This window comes from Monodon monoceros, unplaced genomic scaffold, assembly GCF_005190385.1.
Source record: "Monodon monoceros isolate NGI ecotype Baffin Bay Population unplaced genomic scaffold, NGI_Narwhal_1 Super_Scaffold_4, whole genome shotgun sequence".
NCBI classification, from domain to species: domain Eukaryota; kingdom Metazoa; phylum Chordata; class Mammalia; order Artiodactyla; family Monodontidae; genus Monodon; species Monodon monoceros.
This window is the reverse complement of record NW_021703781.1, coordinates 46,111,904-46,132,750: the sequence shown is the minus strand read 5'-3', so window position 1 is coordinate 46,132,750 and position 20,847 is coordinate 46,111,904. Positions and strand designations below refer to the sequence as shown.

Genomic DNA, 20,847 nt, shown 5'->3' with positions numbered 1-20,847 from the left:
AACAATTCAGGTTTCTGAATGACAAACAAGTGCTTTTCCAAATTATGATTTTTAACTTGCTGATCTGACTAAACATTTTCCTATGCCTAATTACAGTTTAGGTCGTCTTTACTGTCTTACATTTCTAATCTAGTCCACTTTGAAATACTTGTTGTGTGGCCTAGAAACTTTCTGTGTATAATTATCAGAAACAACATATATTTTGCATTTTATCTATGGTGGTATTTTTTGGATTTTTCTTACATTAATCAAAAATTGTATAACTAAATACAATAGAAAACTATAGAATAGATAACTAAATTGTATAGTCACACGTGGAGTATTACACAGCAGTGAAAGTGATTAATTATAACCATACATAAATGTCAGGAATATGATGTGAAAATGCTCAGAACACGACATAATGTTTAGAGATAAAAAAACAAATATGATTTAACTTATATTTTTAAAAGATTAAAAAAAGATAAACACAAAACATTCATTACAGTAAACTCAGTGGGGGTAGGAAACATAGAAAATCGATGAGACCCACAAGCATTTGTTGTATCAATATTCTTCAGACCTTACACATTTAAGTATTCTTTTGTAACTAACTCAAGGTAATGAAAAATATTTAAAATTACTTCAGCTTTTTAAAAGTCTAATTATGACTCAAAATCCAACAGTCATAAAAGAAAAATAAGTTGCTCCAAGGCAAAAAAAAGAACATAATCAAAATGAAGAAAAATGGCAATGTGGGGGAGAGATAGGGGGATATCTATAATTAATATCCTTCAAAAGTTAATTTCCAGAAAATATACAAATCAATTTTCACTGCAAAGTAAAGGAGCTGCTACAGTGGAGGATTACTGGACTGAATGTCAATATTATGACGTAGAAAAAAATATATATATATATGTGTCATCTTGGGCATGTTACTTAACTTCTTGTCTGATATGTAAAATGGGATAGTAGTAGTATTGTTGGGAAATTATGTGAGATAGTATATGTAATGTAGAGCACTTAGAATGGTATATGGTCCAACCAAACACTATATATGTGTTTGCTTTCTTCATGGTATTTTATTGTGTATATGCAATATAATTAATTTAGCTAGTTTCCCATTGATCAATGTATAGCATTTTCAATTCCTCTGCTATTCCAATGTTGTTGTCAATATCCTTACATATCCATTACCACTGGCAAAAAACAAACAAACAAACAAAAAGATAGTCTCCTTATTTTTCTCCTAAAAGATTAGCTTTTCATATTTAGATTTTCATTATGCTTATGGTTGTTTGATTTTTGTATTTGGTTTGTATTAGAAATCTATGACTATTCCCACTGCCACCCTTAAGTAAAATAAATCACCCTTAAATTAAAAAAAAAAAAGTTAATTTCCTAAGTATGTAACAAGCTCCCACAAAGCAATAATAAAAAGAAAAACAATAACCCAAACTAAAATACAATGAATATGAATATACAGACCACAGGAAAAAAAAATACAAATGAATTTTAAACCAAAAAATGTTCACTCATAATTAGAGATATGCAAGTTAGAATTATAGTTGAGATACACTATTTACATGTCAAATTAGCAAATATCAAAAAAAAAATGATAGGGGCTTCCCTGGTGGCGCAGTGTTTGAGAGTCTGCCTGCCGATGCAGGAGACGTGCGGGTTCGTGCCCCGGTCCGGGAAGATCCCACATGCCGCGGAGCGGCTGGGCCCGTGCGCCATGGCCGCTGAGCCTGCGCGTCCAGAGCCTGTGCTCCGCGATGGGAGAGGCCGCAGCAGTGAGAGGCCCGCATACCGCAAAAAAACAAAAACAAAAACAAACAACAAAAAAAAGATAAAATACTACTTTGTGGATAAGAGTATACAGAAAAATACTCTCTTGTTCTCATGCATTAGTTCTGGTGAGTAAACTAGCATAATCTCTAAAAAGCATAATAAATATCAAAATTACAAATGTACAAACCAGTGACCCATAAATTCCACTTTTAGGAATTTATACCAAAGGAAGACTTGCAAATATTCAAAATGGCATCACTGCATGATTAACAGAAGACTGGAAATTACCTTAATTGTCCAACAATATGGGGCTGATTAATGGTAAATAAATGTTCAGAGTCATAAAAAAGAAAAAAAGCTCATTTGGAGACTCTTTATATCCTGAGATGGAAATACTGAGAGAAGAAAACCAAGGTTCACATAGTGTTTATAAGATGTTTCCATTTTTTATAGGAAGAGAAGGAAAAACAGAGGGAGGAGGGAGAAGTGAAGAGAAAAAGAAATAGTTGGTAACATCTGACGCCTTGGAGGGAAACTTGATGGCTGGGAGGCAGTTTTTTCCCTCACTATACATATTTTCATATATTTTAAATTTGGAATCATGTGATTATATTTCCTATTTTTAAATCAAATTATAATAAAAACTTGTTACAATTGCACTACATACTCTCCTAAATACTATCTGCAAACAAAAGTTTGCTATTTACTTTTCTGGGGGGACTTGAACTTAGCAGCCCTTAAAAGAAAAAAAAAGGTTCTAATCTTACATAAGGCACATATTTTTCTTAATATTAGACATCCTTCAGTTTGTTTAATCTGACTAAATTTTCTTTTGTGACATAACTTTTCTCATCACTTAAGAAAAATTATGGAGTTGACAAATGTTCTGGTCAACACTAAACTTAGTGTCTAAACTTGATATATAAGGAAAACAATCTTTATCATTTAAATTGGCCACACACTTTTTCAAATAACCTACCTCTTTCTGTACTTGCTCAATCTGCTTTTTGGCATCCGCCAGTTTCTCTTTCAGCTCAGCATAATCTTCTTCCTTCTTCTGAAGATCTGCTTTCAGATTCTGGGTAAGAGCAGCACTTGCAGAGAGCTCCTCTTTCAACCTAAAAAAAAAAATCACTTATCTATAGTGACATATCACTAATCACTTAGAATCATATGTGTGAGCTACTAATAATATACAAAATTAGATCTTTTCACAAATTTGGAATGTCCAAACCATGAAGAAATCTTTCAAGGAGGATTTCAGGAGATTTTATAAACAGATCTTTGCATATAACTTTTGGTTCCAAAGGTTTATATAAACAAAATTGAAGCTCTTCAGTCATCATACATGTTATACTTAACCAGATTAAGATATGCCCACCCAGATTCTTTAAAAGCTACACAGAAAAATCAATAAATGCTTTCCATATTTTCAAACATTTTAATAACTTTTAGCTTACTTTTCTGTTTCTTGCCAGTTTGTTTCTTTTTCTTCTTCCTTTAATTGAAGTGAATGCTTTGCATCTTGCAAATTGTTAGTTAATTTTGTGATTTCTTCTTTCAATTTGACTTCCCTTTCACTTAAATCTTTGGCGTTTTTGATAGAATCTTGAAGATTTGCTTGAAATTCCTTCAGATTTCTTTCTTGCTTTAAAATGATAGATTCCTTATCCATAATTTCTTGTTCTAACTTGGCTGAACGGCTACATTCATCTTTCTGAGTTTCTAACATTGCTTCAAGTTCCTTTATTTTCACCTTATAGCAAGTAACATCTTGTGTAAGTTCTGAAAGTGCTCTCTTTCCTTCAACTACATGCTGTACTTGAATATCAAGACCAACAGTTTTTTCTCGCAATTCTTCCTTCAGCTGCTGTATAAGACTTTCTTTTTCTTTTAGTAGATCTTTATTCTCCCTCTCCTCCGTTTTTAGTCTATTGTTTGCATCTTTACAGTCTTTTACTTCTGCCTGTAATTTTTCAATTTGTTCTTCCAGTTCCTGGATCTGATGTCTTTTTTTGGAGGAACTCTTTACAATCTCCTTACATTCTTCCCAAATGGCTTCAACAGTAGAGTGGAAAGACCTTTCCCTACCAAGTTCTTGAATACCATTTTCTTTAACTTGCTTACTTATCAAATAATCATTATCCAAAAGATGTAACTGTGTATTCGGCAAATTATCCTCTTGAGAACCATTTGACAGATCCCTGAGATTGAGTAAATCTATGTTTGAGATCTCAGAAACTGAATCAAGTGTACGCAATTCATCTATTTTTGCTTGCATTAATTTTATTTGTGAAACATTATTTGTGATGTTTCTTCTAGCAGTTTCTATCTCCTTTGACAATTTCATGATCCTCTCCTCCTGTTCTTGATTTATACCTCTCTGAACATGTAATTCAGAAATCGCATTGTCATAATTCGACTGAATTTGTTGGACCTCTACACTAAAACTACAACTCTTTTTTTCAGAAGAAGAGAGTTCCTGCTGCAAACTGACAATCTGTTTATTTAATTCTGCTTTTTCTTCCTTTTCATTTTTAAGTTCGTTCTCAACAATGAGTAAACGTGTTTTCAGCTCTTCATTATTTTCTTGTAAAACTCTAATGTTTTCCTCATCTTCTGAAATGCTCTCTTGCATTTCTTCACTTTTCTTTTGGTTTTTAGTGATGGTTGGACTAACATGTGTAGGTCCTTTAAAAATAAAAAAAACTTATTATTAATCTAGCAAACCTTAATAAAAATCAAAAAGTTACCATATAAGCCAATATTCAAACATAGGAAACATATGAAAGCACACTTTTAATGAAAAACAGAAATAAGCTATTGAGTAAAAAAGAAAAATCAGGTTGCAAAACATACATAGCATACACCAATTTATGTAAAAATTGTAGCTCCATTAAGTCACAGCAGAAAAAGTTAGCAAAGGATGTGCAAGAAAATCCTGGTAACTACTTCTGAGTGGGATTGCTAGTTACTTCTACTTTCTTTTTATAGCTTTTATGTTATTTAAATTGTCTACTACAAATCTTTATTATTACTATGAGATAGAAGGTAGGGAATTATACCCTAAGGCAGACTAAAGAACAGTCTTGAAGTACAATTATACTATAGATCTACTAAATTAGTGATTTGCAAACTGAGTACCTGATACTTTCACAGGTAAAATTAGGAGAAAAATGGTTAAATTCATGCCAAGTCTAATGTAGCCCTACCCTTCACTAGCTGCATAACTGTCAATAAACTGCTTGACCCCATGGCTGCTTCCTCAAATGTAAAATGGAAAATAATAGCAATAATACCACCTATCTCAGAGTTATTGTGAAGATCAAGATAATCAATGAGCTTAGAACACTGTGTTTGGGATATAGCTAGATATTATTAGAAACTGAATATCTGTACAGAAGAGTGATCAGCTAATTAAAAATAAATAAAAGTTTGTCTTTTTCAGGCTTAATATCTACATTTCTAAAATAAGGATATTTCTGCACTACTTACTACAGGATAGTGGTAAGAGGGCCAAATAAGTTAATATATAATGTATGTTAAAGCATTCTGTGAATGTTATATAAGTACAAGAACATAGTTGGTATAGATTAAACTATGTCCAGAGAAGATGCACTATTAGCTAAAACTTAATTCTTAATATTTGACAAATTAACTCATCTCACACAACTGTCCAGTATAAACTATGTTCAAATTTTTCTCACAGATTACATGATTAACTCTTGAAACATAATTCTCAATTCTCCAGATACACAAATTTATCTTTTTATGTCTTCATACAATTTCCATTGATATAATAACTGATCTGATGAGTGTCTCATATCCTAGGAAAATTACTTCAAAACATATAAGAATCTGATGCTTTGGTTTTTAAATTTTTTTCCTGTTCTATTTCACTTCATGGTTTGATGTTTATATGTGTGAACTTTATATACACAACTCTAATACAATTTTTATGAATTTTCTACACAATACTGTACTGATATAATCAACTCAACATGTCCTTTGACCTTCATTCACTCCCCCACTGGCCACTTATCTGTCAATTTTACCTATATTTTTATTTGGTAGTCTCACTAAGCACGTTGAGAATCGAATTCCTCATGCTTAAAGGCCCCAGATATAATATGAAATCCATAAGAGCAGAAGACAGTTATAAGGGAGAGGTGGATTGAAATTCTCCTCACTAAGAAACCTGTTACTTTCAGTTGGTAACTGTCCAATGAATCTTTAAAAAGTGTGTTTTATAGTTTTCTTTTTAGTGTGTGCCACCATATTATACTATGCATCTGAGCACATTAGATTATACTGAAATAATATGTTTACTTGTCACTCTCATTTACTAGATTCCAAACTTCCTGACAGCAGACTCTCTGTGTCTAATGCATCTTTATATACATGAACAATAATCCTAAATGAATTTTTAAAAATATTTATTTATTTGTTTTGGCTGTGCCAGGTCTTATTTGCAGCATGCAGGCTTCTTAGTTGCGGCATGTGGGGCTTCTTAGTTGCAGCATGCAGACTCTTAGTTGCAGCATGCATGCAGGATCTAGTTCACTGACCAGGGATTGAACCCAGGCCCCCTGCATTGGGACTGCAGTCTTACCCACTGGACCACCATGGAGGTCCCCGTAAATGAATTATTTTTGAAATTTAGCTACATAGCTTATGTCCTCCTTTTCTATCTCTAAGACGTATTATTATATCAGAAAAACATAACTTTTGTCATCAGTAAACTATTCTGGTTCTAGATATGTGCAAATTTATAATCTAACATGCCTCAGTTATATTAACTTGGTTACTTTAGTGCAATTTTATGTTTTAAATTTTAAGCTGTTCTCTTTACAGCGCCTTTTTTATAACAGTGGTTCTCTAGTTTTAGAGAATTGGCAAAAGAGCTTATAATATAGATTCCTGAGAACAAATACCAAACATACTGACTTGATAAATCTGGAATGTATTGTACACGCAAACACTTTGAGGGTACATGCACACTACTCCAGGAATCTATTTTTCTAAATTTCTGGAAGACCTTGATAGTCACCCGTGTAATAACATTTAGGATCTTAACATATCAGTTTGCTTCATTACTAAGTCCCTATATGGCAGCCCTACATGTAACTGTTCCATAAGAGATAAATGTCAAATATCACATAGTAATGACATACAAGCCCTTAAGTTTTTCCTCCTGTCTGTGGCAGGCTCTCATGCAGCCTAGATGAGAGATAATAGTACCCTATGTAATGAATCTGTTCAATTAAGAAGGCATCTTCAAGATCATAAAAAGATATTTAAAATTAAATCTACTATCCTACATACAAATAGGTTTCTATCTTCCTATATGCTAGTCACAGCTGACATTGTGAGAAAAATAAAGAAAAAGCACAAGCATTTATGAAAGGTCTTTCAGATACTATTATATAATGTGGGGGAAAAAACTTAAGTGACTGTACAAGATTTTTAATCTTATGACCCCATTTGATAAATTAAAATCACAGCTCTCTCCCAGCATTACCCAGATAAAAAAGCTAGACAAGGACACTAGAAAAAAGAAAATTACAGGTCAATATCACTGATGAACATAGATGGAAACATCCTCAACAAAATATCAGCAAATCGAATTCAACAGCACATTAAAAGGATCACACACCATGATCAAGGGGGATTTATCCCAGAGATGCAAGGATAGTTCAATATATGCAAATCAGTAAATGTGATATACTCTATTAATAAAATGAAGAATAAAAATCAAATGATCACTTCACTAGCTGCAGAAAGAGTATTTAACAAAATTCAACATCCTTCATGATAAACACTCTCAACAGACTGGAGAGGGAACATACCTCTACATAATAAAAGCCATATATGACAAACCCACAGCTAATGTCATCCCCAACCATGAAAACCTGAAAGCTTTTCCTCTAAGATCAAGAACAAAACAAGTATGTCCACTCTCACCATTTCTATTTAACATTAGTACTGGAAATCTGAGCCAGAGAATCAGGCAAGAAAAAGAAACAAACTGTATCCAGATTGGCAAGGAAGAAGTAAAACTGTCTGTTTACAGATGACAGAATTTTATATTATAGAAAATTCTAAAGACGCCACCAGAAAACCTTTAGAATACAGAAATTCACTAAAGTTGGAAGATACAAAATCAATATACAAGAAACACTATACAAAACAAAAAACTGTACACTAACAACAAACTATCAGAAAGAGAAAATAAGAAAAGAAAACCTATTTACAATAGCATAAAAAAGAATAAAATATTTAGGAATAACTTTAACCAAGGTGGTGAAAACCTCTACACTGAAAACTATAAAACACTGGTGAAAGAGAATGAAAAAAGACATACAAAATAAGGAAAGATATTCCATGTTCATGGATTAGAAGAATTAATATTGTTAAAATGTCCATATTACCCAAAGTAATCTACAAGTTCAATTCAATACCTATCAAATTTCCAATGGCATTTTTCACAGAAATAGAACAGCAATCTAAAAATTCACATGGAACCACAAAAGACCCGAATAGCAAAAGCAATCTTGAGAAAGAACAAGGTTGGAGGCATTATACTTTCTAATTTCAACTATACTATAAAGCTACAGTAATCAAAACAGTATGGTACTGGCATAAAACCAGATTCATAGACCAATGAAATAGTTTCAAAAGCCCAAAATTAAACCCACACACATATGTCCAACTTATTTAACAAGAAAGCCAAGAATACTCAATGGAAAAGGACAGTCTTTTCAATATTGTGTTGGGAAAACTGGATATCCATATGCAAAAGAATGAAATTGAACTCCTATCTTACTCCACTTATAAAAATTAACTCAAAATGGATGAAGGACTTAAAACATAGCACCTGAAACCATAAAACCCCTAGAAGAAAACATAGGGGAAAAGCTCCTTGACACTGGACTATGCAACAGGTTTTAGATATTACACCAAAAGCAAAAAATAAATAAGTGAAACTATATCAAACTAAAAAGCTTCTACACAGCAAATGAATCAGTCAACAAAATGAAAAGGCAACCCGTGGAATGGGAGAAAATATTTGCAAACCGTCTATCTGACAAGGGGTTAATATCCAAAATATATAGGGAACTCATACAACTCAACAGCCAAAAAACCAAACAATCCAATTTAAAAATGGGCAGAGGAACTAAACAGACACTTTTTCAAAGAAGACATACAAATAGTCAACAGGTACAGGAAAAGGTGTTCAACATCACTAATCATTAGGGAAATGCAAATCAAAACTACAGTGAGATATCACTTAACACTTGTTAGGATGTCTATTATCAAAAAGAGATAACAAATGCTGGCAAGGATGAGGGGAGAAGGGAATCTGCACACAGTTGATGGGAATATAAAGTAGTACAACCACTAGAAAAACAGTATAAAGGTTCCTCAAAAAATTAAATATAGAACTATCTTATGAGCTAACGATCCCACTTCTGAGTATATATCCAAAGGAAATGAAATTACTATCTCAAAGTTCATGAAAGTTCATGCTCTATGTTCATTGCAACATTTTTTACAATAGCCAGGACATGGAAACAACCTAAGTGTCCGTGGATGGATGTATGGATTTTTTTAAATGTGGAATAAATATGTATACAATGGAATATTATTATTCAGCCTAAATAAGAAGGAAATCCTGCCATTTGCAATGACATGGATGAACCTGGAGGGCATTATGTGAAATAAGTGAAATAAGCCACACAGAGAAAGAAAAATATTGTGTGGTATCAATACGAGGAGAAAAAAAGATCCAACTCATAGAAACAGAGAGTAGAACGGTGGTTGTCAGGGGATGAGGGGTGACGGAAATAGGGAGAGGCTTGTAAAAGGGTATAATTTTTCAGTTTAAGATGAATAAGGTCATAGGATCTAAGTATAATACGGTGACTATAATTGATAACATTGTATTGTATAACTGAAATTTGCCTAGAGAGTATAACTTAACTGTTCTCACCAAAAAAGAAAAAAGAGGGGGAAAATAGGTGAATAAGTGAGGTGACAGATGTATTAATTAATGGTGATAAGGTGGGAAACTTTTCACAATGTATATCAAATCATGTTAAACATTTTAAATATATTACAAAATTATTGGTCAATTGTACCTCAATAAGGCTGAGAAAAAAATCCCAGTCCTCTCAAGATACTGATGTCCCCAGTGAGAGTATCCCCTCACCCCAAAAATCACTATATAATCTGGAAATCTCACCTCCCTACTCCATCCAAGAATTTATCCAGTTTTACATTCAGTAGTATACATGTAAAAGCAAGTTTTATTTGTAAGTTTCCATTTTTCAAATACAATCCATATTCTTTTCCTTCACCGGATTGTTTAAATGCTCTTGGGCAGCAGTAATTATGTAATCCCATAACAGGATTCCAAGATCTCTTTAACAGACTAACTTTAAAAGCTCACTGGACAAGGTTTTACTACCTATAACTTACATTGTCTCTTCTGCCTCAAAAAGGACAGGAAAAACATGGCATTACCCCTGTTCTATAGCCTGCTTTCTGAAAAGCTGTTGAGTTTATTTTTGATGATTTTCCTATGTTTGTACTTACATTTTCCTAATTTAGTTCCTTCAGTTTATTCTAAGGATTCCATCTACTCTGGAGACTTAGAGATTTACCCCTATTTATGTTTACAACAAACTTGCCCATTTACTCTTATGAATTTTTAAAAATAATGTTCAACCAGTGCATTATTTTTATCAGATTGTCTCCTAACATCTTACAAAGCTGTGGCAAGTCATCCCAAAGTGGAATAACTGGCTTTTCCACTGATTCATACCTCTGTTCTACTTTCCCTTTAAGTAATTCTGAACTTATGATGTAATTTTCTCACCTATGACTTCATCAGTGGAAATGACTAATCCTTTTGCCCTTTAAGAAGACAAGTTATAAAGATGTCTGAACCCTTTATCAGGAGAGAAAGATGGGATCTAAGCAAGTTAAAAATGACAACAATCAGAAATTCAGAGCTCACAAATAAATCCTCAATATCCTGAGAAGAGATTTGGGTCATGCATACTATATGGATATAGTCCCTAAACCCTGAAGTGAATTACAGTAAGTGCAATAAAGCTTTTGTGATCAAGTAATGTTGTTCTCTTAATTTTACTATATTTCAGTAACTAGGATAGGACTTCCCTGGTGGTGCAGTGGTTAAGAATCCGCCTGCCAATGCAGGAGACACGGGTTCAAGCCCTGGTCCAGGAAGATCCCACATGCCGTGGAGCAATTAAGCCCGTGTGCCACAACTACTGAAGCCTACGCGCCTAGACCCTGCGCTCCGCAACAAGAGAAGCCACCGCAATGAGAAGCCCACGCACCACAACTAGAGAAAGCATGCGCACAGCGACAAAGACCCAATGCAGCCAAAAATAAATAAATAAATTTATTTTAAAAAAAAATAACTAGGATAATTACATAAGGTACTTCAGAAAATTTGTTTTGTACCTGATTTTCTTGTTCAGATATTCATATTATTCTTTCAGAAATTTTTATGTTTTATATCAAAAGATTCATAGAACATATTCAGAACAGCCTTGTCAGTGAGAAATTAAAGCATTAGTCTAGCAATAAAGATGAAATAGGTTTTACTGTATATAAACCTAATATAGGTTAACATAAAAAGTAAACATAAATAGAAAGATAATTACTTTAATTCAATATTTCTATCATATTCAACCTATACATATACTGCTTACCTATATTTTGCTACAAAAATTAGTTCTGGTTGAAAAGTTACAGGTAAGCAGATTGTAGCATATCTCTGGTTTGTCTCCTTTATCACTATTCTGAAGGCTTATTTCTTGAACCGTTTACATGGTTATCCGCTTCCCAAAGTACAGATACATTGACCTCAAACAAGTAAATTCACTTTCATAGGGAAATGGCTTTGCATTCCCTTTAAGAACAGAAAACATACATTCAGTAAAACTATCAACCCCTAATCCTATCCTAGTATTTATAAGGAGTCACATATTTTGTTCTGGAGATTTTTTAGTAGCAGGTAGAGGGGAAGAAGGGTGGCTATAGCTACAATTTTATGATCCTTTATGTAGTCCCTTTAGTCTCTAACAACAAATAATCGAGAAATAGCCACAGTGGTTACGAATTTAAGGAGGAAAAAAAAATACTTTATGTTACCTAAACTTACTTAAGTCTACCCATATCCAAATTATTTGTCACTAACAACTAGAGTTATTATACAATCACCTTCTTCATGAATGGGTTACCCTTAGGATTAGTCATACCACGTAGATCACTCGCTTCTGCCAACTTTCACTTCCACTTCCTAGTGATCTACTGTTCCTGCATTCTCAACTACCCTATATTCTCAACTACTCTGTGGCACCGATCAAGGTGAAAAACTAGAGGAACAGTGCTATGGAAATCATAACAAGGTTATACGCCCTGTAGCTAAGGTACCACTCCTTCAATGATAACAGAAGGTGACCATGCATATTAGTTTCAATCTATTAGCTCACACTTTATTGGATTAATATATCTAGTGCTATATTATCCTTTAAGTTATCTACTTTTGAAAACATTAATTTTACTGAGGTTCTATGAGGTGTTTATTATATTGTTGTATTACCCAATTGTTTTTATTCTTAACAACCTCAGGAGGCAGGTATATTTAACTTATTTTACTAATGACCAAAGAAAGACTTAATTTATCCATTTTTCTCAAGGTGAAGCAGCTAACTAGGTTTCTTTGGTTTTTTTTGGTTCATAATTCATAATATATTATTACTCATAAATATTAATAACATTCTAAATCCATCTTTTAAAAAAATTTTATTGGGGTGTAGTTGCTTTACAATGTTGTGTTAGTTTATACTGTACAGCAAAGTGAATCAGCTATAGATGTATACATATATCCCCTCTCTTTTGGATTTCCTTCTCATTTAGGTCACCACAGAGCATCGAGTAGAGTTCCCTGTGCTATACAGTAGGTTCTCATTAGTTATGTGTTTTATATATATAGTATCAGTAGTGTATATATGTCAGTCCCAATCTCCCAATTCATCCCACACACCCCTTCCCCCTTGGTATCCATATGTTTGTTCTCTGCGTCTGTGTTTCTATTTCTGCTTTGTAAATGAGATCGTCTATAGCAATTTTTTCAGATTCCGTATATATGCATTAATATACGAGATCTGTTTTTCTCTTTCTGCTAGTTAGGTTTCTAAAGCTAATGCACCTTCTCTTAGAAAGGCCTCCCTCCCTGTATCAGACTGTAAAAGTTTTCCAAAAGACAGAATGAATAGCTTAGAGACAAGGTGAAAGCTGCCATGTTCTTCCATATAACCAGGGATGTATAGTATAGAGAAGCATGTGCCCACTTTTTTTTTTAGTAATTTCATAGAAAACAAAACTTGACCACATTTGTCTTTAGTAATGTTTAGCTCAAAGTCTTACTGTCAAATGGCTTTTTCTTCAAATGAAAAAACAATGTGGAGAAATTCTGACAGAAAATGTACTATAATCATGAAGATGAAAGTGATGACTTTTAACTACTATAGGCACAGAAGTAAAAGAATTATTGTCATGTTAAAGTGACAAAAGCACAATATCTAAAAACATACTTATTAAAATAAAGGCAGCTTTAAATACACCCATCCTCTAGACAGTTTATAACATGTTAGTGTAAAACTTAGGGACATTTATATTTTCTCAGTTTTTTTTTCCTTAGATAAGTAAATTTCCTTCTCTTTACAACTCTTCTGTTTCCTGGTTTAGGAGTTAGCTTTCTTAAAAGCCTCCTGCTAGCAGCTGAAGAGTACCTTTCTTTGCTGGTGGTTCATCTTGTTGAAGTTCAATTTCATTTAATCTTTTTCTTCCTGAATAGGTTTTAGTTTTGCTGTCCTTAGACATTTCAATCATTTCATTACAAACCAATTTATTGTTTATTATTAAAGTAGATGTACCAGCATTGCCCTAAAGTAAAATAAATTAAAATTAGTTCACATATAGAAAGCTATAATACATTTAAGAACTATATAAATTATGATTCAATACCGTATCATAAAAATTTTATTTTCAAGTTTATTGAAACATTTTCTAAGTTATTTCTTAAATCTCACCCTAAAATAACCAATGACTCTAGGAAGTGAGCAATATTAACTAACTTGTACATTCACTAAGGACAAAAAAAAACTTGTTAAGTGTGTAGTTTCACCCCGATACTAAAAACAAATTCATCTTTAGATTTTCTATGGGAATCAGGTGGGTTAGAGACTTATTTACAGATAACCACAGAACCCTAAAATACTTACCCTAAGTCATAAACAAAATGTGCTTTGAAAAGAAAAATATGAAAACACTATGACAAAATTGTTTCTTATAGGTGCTTTTACTTAAAATCTTGAGTAATCTTGAGTAACTGGAGAAACTCATCAATTGTTTTACAACCAAAGCTTCTCAAAGTAACAATGTCTTTGTTAGTTTGTTCACAAGTCGCAGAAAAGGTTCTAGCCTTAGCTTCTAGCTTATGTATATCAAAGATACACAGTCTACACACTGCTTTAAAAGTGAACTCCTAGCACTACCTCCCATGACACCACCTTCAGAGCTCCGGTGGCAACATGCATCCGTGAGCCTACCCCTGGGCTGCCTACCCGAGGCCCACCTCTACCCACAGTCCTATATATGAGTCGAGCAGACAGGATGTCTCTGGGCCCTTGTCCCCAGTGGGCTGGACAAAGGGCTGCCTGCCAACCTGGCTCCATCAACCCTTCATGACCAAATGATAGCTGGCAAGCTCTGCTACCCAGTCCCTCTGCTACCTCCCACCCTACCATCTGGCAAAGGATGGACCCTCTTCTGTGCATTGACTACCTGTGGAAATGTGACCAAGTAGTGTGAAATGCATGTTTAGCAAATGTTAGGTGCTGTATTTGAACCAATAAATGTGAATCCTTCTGCACGTGGAAACAAACAAAAAAAAAAACAAAAAAAAATGAGCTCCTAGTTTATCTAGATGATAAAAGCCATTTAGATTTTTATTTTTTAAGGCAAAGACTATGCCTCCCTAAAAGGACAGCAGAAGAAAAGGTACCCAGAAAGAGGAAGGGTGAAACCTCAGCAGTTAAGTGTATGTTTATAAAGTAATTAAAAGTATGGTAAAGGCAGAGATTTTTTTAAAAGCAGAGATTAATTAAATCCCTACATACTGGTAGCAATCCATTTTTTGGGGAAAAAAAAACTATATGAGAAAACAAAACATCATTTTACATCGTAAAATCAGCAAACGTTCTTAAGAGATATAGATAAAATGACTTTAAGTCAAAAAGTAATGCATTATTAAAAAAAAGCAAAGTCTTTTTAGATATCCCTAAACAAAGGATATCATGAAGAACAACCTCCATGCTTTTTCACAATTAGTCTCTTGGTGTCGCTGATAAATGACAAAATCCTGGGGTAGAGGGATCAGACCTCTGACAAACTTTGAGTTTTCAAACAGACCATGACAATTTCAAGTTGTCTCCTCTTCCACTCTCAGACCTATCATAATCACCTAGTCATTTTTTTCCTCCTTCAAATTATACAATCTTCACCAAGAAAATCCATCCTCCACAAATCTCAGTTATTCAAAGGAATGTTTTCTGCCTAGGGTATGCTTGGTAGGAAGGATGCTAAAGAACCATGCAAAACAAACTTTTAATCATTGAAAGAGTCTGCTTTCAAAACAACCTTTGGAACAGTGACCCTAGATCAACAGTTAATCAACACCATGAGGTTAAGTTCTCTCAACCCTAGGCAAGTTATTTGACACCTCCATAAAAATAAAAAATAACAGTATCTACATCATAAGATTGTTCTGAGATTTAAACAAGTAAATATATGTAAAGAACTTAAGAGTTCATAGTAAATGTTCTATAAAAATGGATATATATAAAAGTCTCAAAGAGCTACCAGCCAAGTTGGTTTTGTTTTGTTTTTGATGTAGGAGAGACATTATGGGGTACTACTGTACTTTCTACTTTACATACTTTAATATAGCTGAATTTTTACAACTAGCAGCTATTTTTGTAACTAGAAAAAATAAAGGAAAAGGAAAAGATCATGAATTGTGTAAACAATAGCTGTAATGTCTTGTACTAAGTACATTATTTTGGTTACCTTTTTAAGTACTGGGTATTAGATACCAAGATCTTGAATTATTTATATCTGATCATATCTTAAAATATTCAGCTCTTTAGAAGGACAAATGTAAGTTAAGAGAAGGTCAGGAAAAATATTAAGCTTAGAATTTTAAATTCACTTCACCTCTATGTATACCTGCAATTTCATATTTATATCTATCAATGTCAAATTCATCTACAACCATTTAGAGTAATTATCTGATATGAAGGTACAAAGTGCTAGAGATTTTCAGGATTCCAATGCTGCACACTGCTCAGGCCATATCCTAAATTTTAAAACACTCAGTAACTTCAGACAAAATAAACACCATTTAAATATATTTAACCAACACAATAAACCTAGTAAAAGAATGACATAGATCTGTATGTGCTGCCATAGAATTATCTCTAAGATGTCTTCTAAGGGAAGAAAGCAAGACACAGAACTACAATTCCATTTGTACAAATTTTTTTAAAAGTGTGTTTGTTTCATATATATATATATATATATATATATATATATACACACACACACACACACATAAATCTTTTCTGGAAAGACTAAAGAAACTTTCCAGAGGCCATCTTTGGAAAGAGGTATGAGGGTGAAGGCATTTATGCTCATCAATTTTTTTTATCACATTCATTACTTTATTTTTAAAATAGACGTACCTAGTCATAATTCATGCTGCTTATTTTACTTAATTATTAATTTCCTTATCAAGACAAAATAAAGCTTAAAAGTATTACCTTAATAGATTTCTCAAGCTCTTGAACCAATGAATTTAAATTAATTTCTGATTCTGAAAAAATAAGAATATTAAAAATGAATATCTAAGCACCTAAAAAAATATATCACTGAATAATCATGAAACATAAGCTGCTATAGTAGACGCTTTATTGTTATACTCAGGAAAAAGAATTTTCACAGCACTAGAAGCACACAAGCACTTAGCTACAAATTCTACCACCAGAGAGTAATGTTTCTGAAAAAGCCACTTTCAAAACTCAGGGTGAAAATGAAACACGTATGCTCAATAGTAAAAAATTTCTGGTATAATGTCAGAAAGGAATTAGCTGGTACCTTTCTGATACACTTCAGAATGAGACATCACTTACCTGTTATTTTCCACCCATCTTGTTTCACACAGAAAAGGGCCGAGTATTTCATCTAACACTTGAAACTCAGATGTGACAAACCATATATATATATATATATATTTATATTTATATTTAAGTAAATATATAATATATATATAAACAAAATTTACAGCTTTACAATTTCCTATGAGATTTCTTAATTTGCTGATAAAGCTATACTTAGTTTTTGGTTTTTTTTGAGAAGCCCGTTTTCTAGTAATATTGGTCTAAAAGTAAAGCAAAAAAATATTTGTACTAGTAAGTTACTATAAACTCATACAAATGGTAAAATATTAAATACATTACCGCCATCATTTTCTGGCCACTTGGTAAATAAGCTGCATAAATCTCATACTTACCAACTGTCTTTTTATGAATTTATAACATCTACATAGGGGTAAAATACATCCACTTACCATTTTCTCTCTTTTTTAACTCTTCCTGGGTTTTGGTTAATTCTTCTTTGGTTTTAGCTAATTCAGCTTTAACTTGATTAAACTTTAATTCTAAACAAGCAATAGCTTCCTGGGGGTCAGCAAGAGATGCAATACATAAGTGAGCAATTTCAGCCTGTTTCTTAATATCAGTGACATCATCTTGAAGAGAACCAATAATATCTTCAATTCCTACATAATTCTGTCCTTCCTAAAAATAGCAAAAACCACATACCTAATGTTAACAGTGGCTTTCACTATTTCAGTGTGGTATCATCTGATTGAGAGTTTTAAAAATAAACAGCAAAAAAATTCACAACTTTAAAATTTTTAAATAGATTATATAGAACTACCTCCAATTATGAAAAAGTTGTGCTCCATTACTCATTTTCTGTTCTATGGAACATGAAACATTATGTGTCCCTGACATAGTTTGGGATTTGGTCTGAATTATGAAACTGGAAATTTGTTTCCTGCGCTAGCCGAACAAAGCCTTTGAAGGCTCATTATATAACCTGAACTAGATAATCGTAATTGTTCTGTAATGACTTATCATAGTTTATGACATTGTTTTTATGGAGAAATAATGTTTCAGGTATACTTTCAGTTATATAATGAGCCTTCAAAGGCTTTGTTTCCCTACTTTCCTCAACAGTAGGGAATGGTCAGTCAGCCAAGCAAGAGTGATCTTTCTATGTATAAATGTTTTTGTTTTAATCAGAACAGAACTAAATGACCCTTTAGATCTCTCAGCCATTTAAAATTCTTTAAGCTTAAGACAAATCTGAGAGGGGTATCCCATAATCAGACAAAAAGGTATCTACCTACAATCAACACAATGACTCAATCAACACCAAACTGAGATATAAATGTAACAGATATATATTTTTATAAGTTCAATAGCTATATTTAAACTATTTGTGCTTACATTCTTAACAAAGCATGCTTAATTATAATAAAGCTACATATTAAGTTTTTTGTTTTAATTCTAAAGTATATTAATATTTCTCATCATTGATGTGGTATACTAAATCCTGGTACCTAAACCTCATGGATTTAATATTTCAGTTAACATACTTCAGTTTCAGCTTTCACGGCACGATCTTCATTGTTTGGTTCTTCTTGAGTGTCACATTTACCAATCAAATCCTTGAAGATAGCCAAACGACATTCAGCATTTTCTTCTAATATCTCTCGTTCCTGAAGGAGAGTTTCCCTTCATAACAGAAATTAATCCCATTAAAAAACAGAAAAAGCACTACTTCGTGCTTTTATTTTAAATTTCTAAGATTAAGTACATTATAAATTAAAAGTCAGTTTAAATAATCATTCATGTATAATTCACAATCACCATGGGGATTAGTAACAGCTATTTTTAAGCCTGCATGAAGGTCAGAATTCAGAAGTCACCTAATATAAAATAAAAAGCCAAAAAAAAAAAATTTAAACAAGTAAATAAAATTCTCAATTTTTACCAGGACATGAACGAAAAAACTTACTTAAAGTCAGCTTCCCGTTGAGCCAAATACTGAGTAAACTCCTGTGTAACTTCTTCACGGATTTTAAATTCCAATGTTAACTTTTCTTTTCTTTCATTTATTAGTTTTTTTTTCAAGTCTTCTATTAAATCCAAAAGTTTCTAAAATATAAATATTAAAATTCTAATTAAAAAAACAAATATATTCCAAGAGAAAGACTGTCCAAGTGTTCAAAAAAAAACTTTTTCCATTTAGGTTGTAATTATGCACCCTTTTATTGGAGATGATATTTTCACTGAAAATTATGTATTTGCAGAGATTCAATAATCTGAAAAATCAAATACACCTCTCCACGTTTTAGAAACAGATATACAGTGATTCAAATGTCTCACTGTCTAGCTACACAAAGAAAGAAGAGAAAATAAAATTTGAGCATCTATTATCTACCAGAAACTACTTTGGGGAGTTCATATTTTATTTCATTTAATCCACACAACCCTCTGTAAGCTTGGTAGCAGCATCCACATTTCTTAGGTGGAGAAAGTAAAGACCAGGTCTGTGGTACATGCTTAAGTTTGAGTTTAAAATTAGTCTGTCAAAATATAAAGTTGAAGTATTATATGGAGTAGTTACTAAGAACCCCCAAACACGTTCCAAAATGACAAAGAGAATGTTACATAACTTAACCTATTGGGGACTTCCCTGGTGGTGCAGTGGTTAAGAATCCGCCTGCCAATGCTGGGGGCATGGGTTCAAGCCCTGGTCCGGGAAGATCCCACATGGCGCAGAACAACTAAGCCCATGTGCCACAACTTCTGAGCCTGCACTCTAGAGCACGTGAGCCACAACTACTGAGCCTGTGCTCTAGAGCCCGCGAGCCACAACTACTGAGGCCATGCGCCTAGAGCCCGTGCTCCGCAACATGTGAGGCCACCGCAATGAGAAGCCCGCGCGCCACTAGAGAAAGCCCGCACACAGCAACAAAGACCCAACACAGCCAAAAATAAATAAATAAATAATAAAATAAATTTAAAAACTTATCCTATTGGGCTTTTGTAACTATTCAAATGTGAGCAACAACTCTGTCTTTGAAAGCACATACATAATTAATCACGTAATACAGACAATGAACAATAAGGCAATTACAACTTGACATCATAGCCAGCATAGATATGTAATAAATTATAGCATTCAAGAAAAAAGCCTAATATTCTTTTTCAAGGTTTTTGATTAAAGTTTCTCAATAATAAATTAATAAACTCTCTCAAAGTTACAGATCTTTCAGTTTTTCAATTTTGTATTTGAAAATATTTCTATAGATATCCTGACTTTGAAATTCTGCTTCTAAGAACTTATACTGAGGAATTAATTATATAATAGGACCCAGCGTTTTGGCTGTAAGAATGGTCACTGTGTTTTTTGCGACAGTGAGTGGTTATATGTAAATAAAGAAAAAGTGAAACCCAGCTCAACAGTCAAAGAGATGGGTTCAACTATGGTACCATCATACAGTAAACTACTGTAATGAATTATGATGACATATTTATAATCCATACTTTTCACAATTTATTTTTAAGTGAAGAAAATTAGGTTACAATATTATAATGTATAGTAAAAACCTACTAACGTGAGCAGTAGATTAGAGAGAGATTTATATTTAATTATTTTCCTCTTTTTCTTTTTCTAGATTCCACCAAGATTATATAATACTTTTATAATTTTGAATAACCACAGACTTTCCCACTGTTTAAAATAATAAATAATAACTACTGAAGAAGAAATGTGGGAGACTTAGAGAAATCTGCATGAATGTGGGAAACCTTGGAAAATTGGTTTCTTTCAATAATTCTC

The 20,847-nt window shown here is 32.9% G+C and overlaps 1 protein-coding gene across 3 annotated transcripts in view; it reads right to left on the bottom strand.

The window, feature by feature from the left end:
* Nucleotides 1-20,847, bottom strand: part of KIF20B (kinesin family member 20B) — a 74,238-nt gene that overhangs the window by 29,683 nt on the left and 23,708 nt on the right. For 2 of the 3 annotated variants that reach the window (XM_029200903.1, XM_029200905.1), the window contains exons 14-20: nucleotides 19,018-19,157; nucleotides 18,596-18,734; nucleotides 17,501-17,729; nucleotides 16,695-16,747; nucleotides 13,605-13,758; nucleotides 3,234-4,464; nucleotides 2,753-2,891 (exon numbers count right to left, since the gene is read on the bottom strand). In XM_029200903.1, the coding sequence (XP_029056736.1) occupies nucleotides 2,753-2,891; nucleotides 3,234-4,464; nucleotides 13,605-13,758; nucleotides 16,695-16,747; nucleotides 17,501-17,729; nucleotides 18,596-18,734; nucleotides 19,018-19,157 (2,085 nt within the window). The remainder of the gene's footprint in view (nucleotides 1-2,752; nucleotides 2,892-3,233; nucleotides 4,465-13,604; nucleotides 13,759-16,694; nucleotides 16,748-17,500; nucleotides 17,730-18,595; nucleotides 18,735-19,017; nucleotides 19,158-20,847) is intronic. The other variant, XM_029200904.1, reaches the window with a different exon arrangement.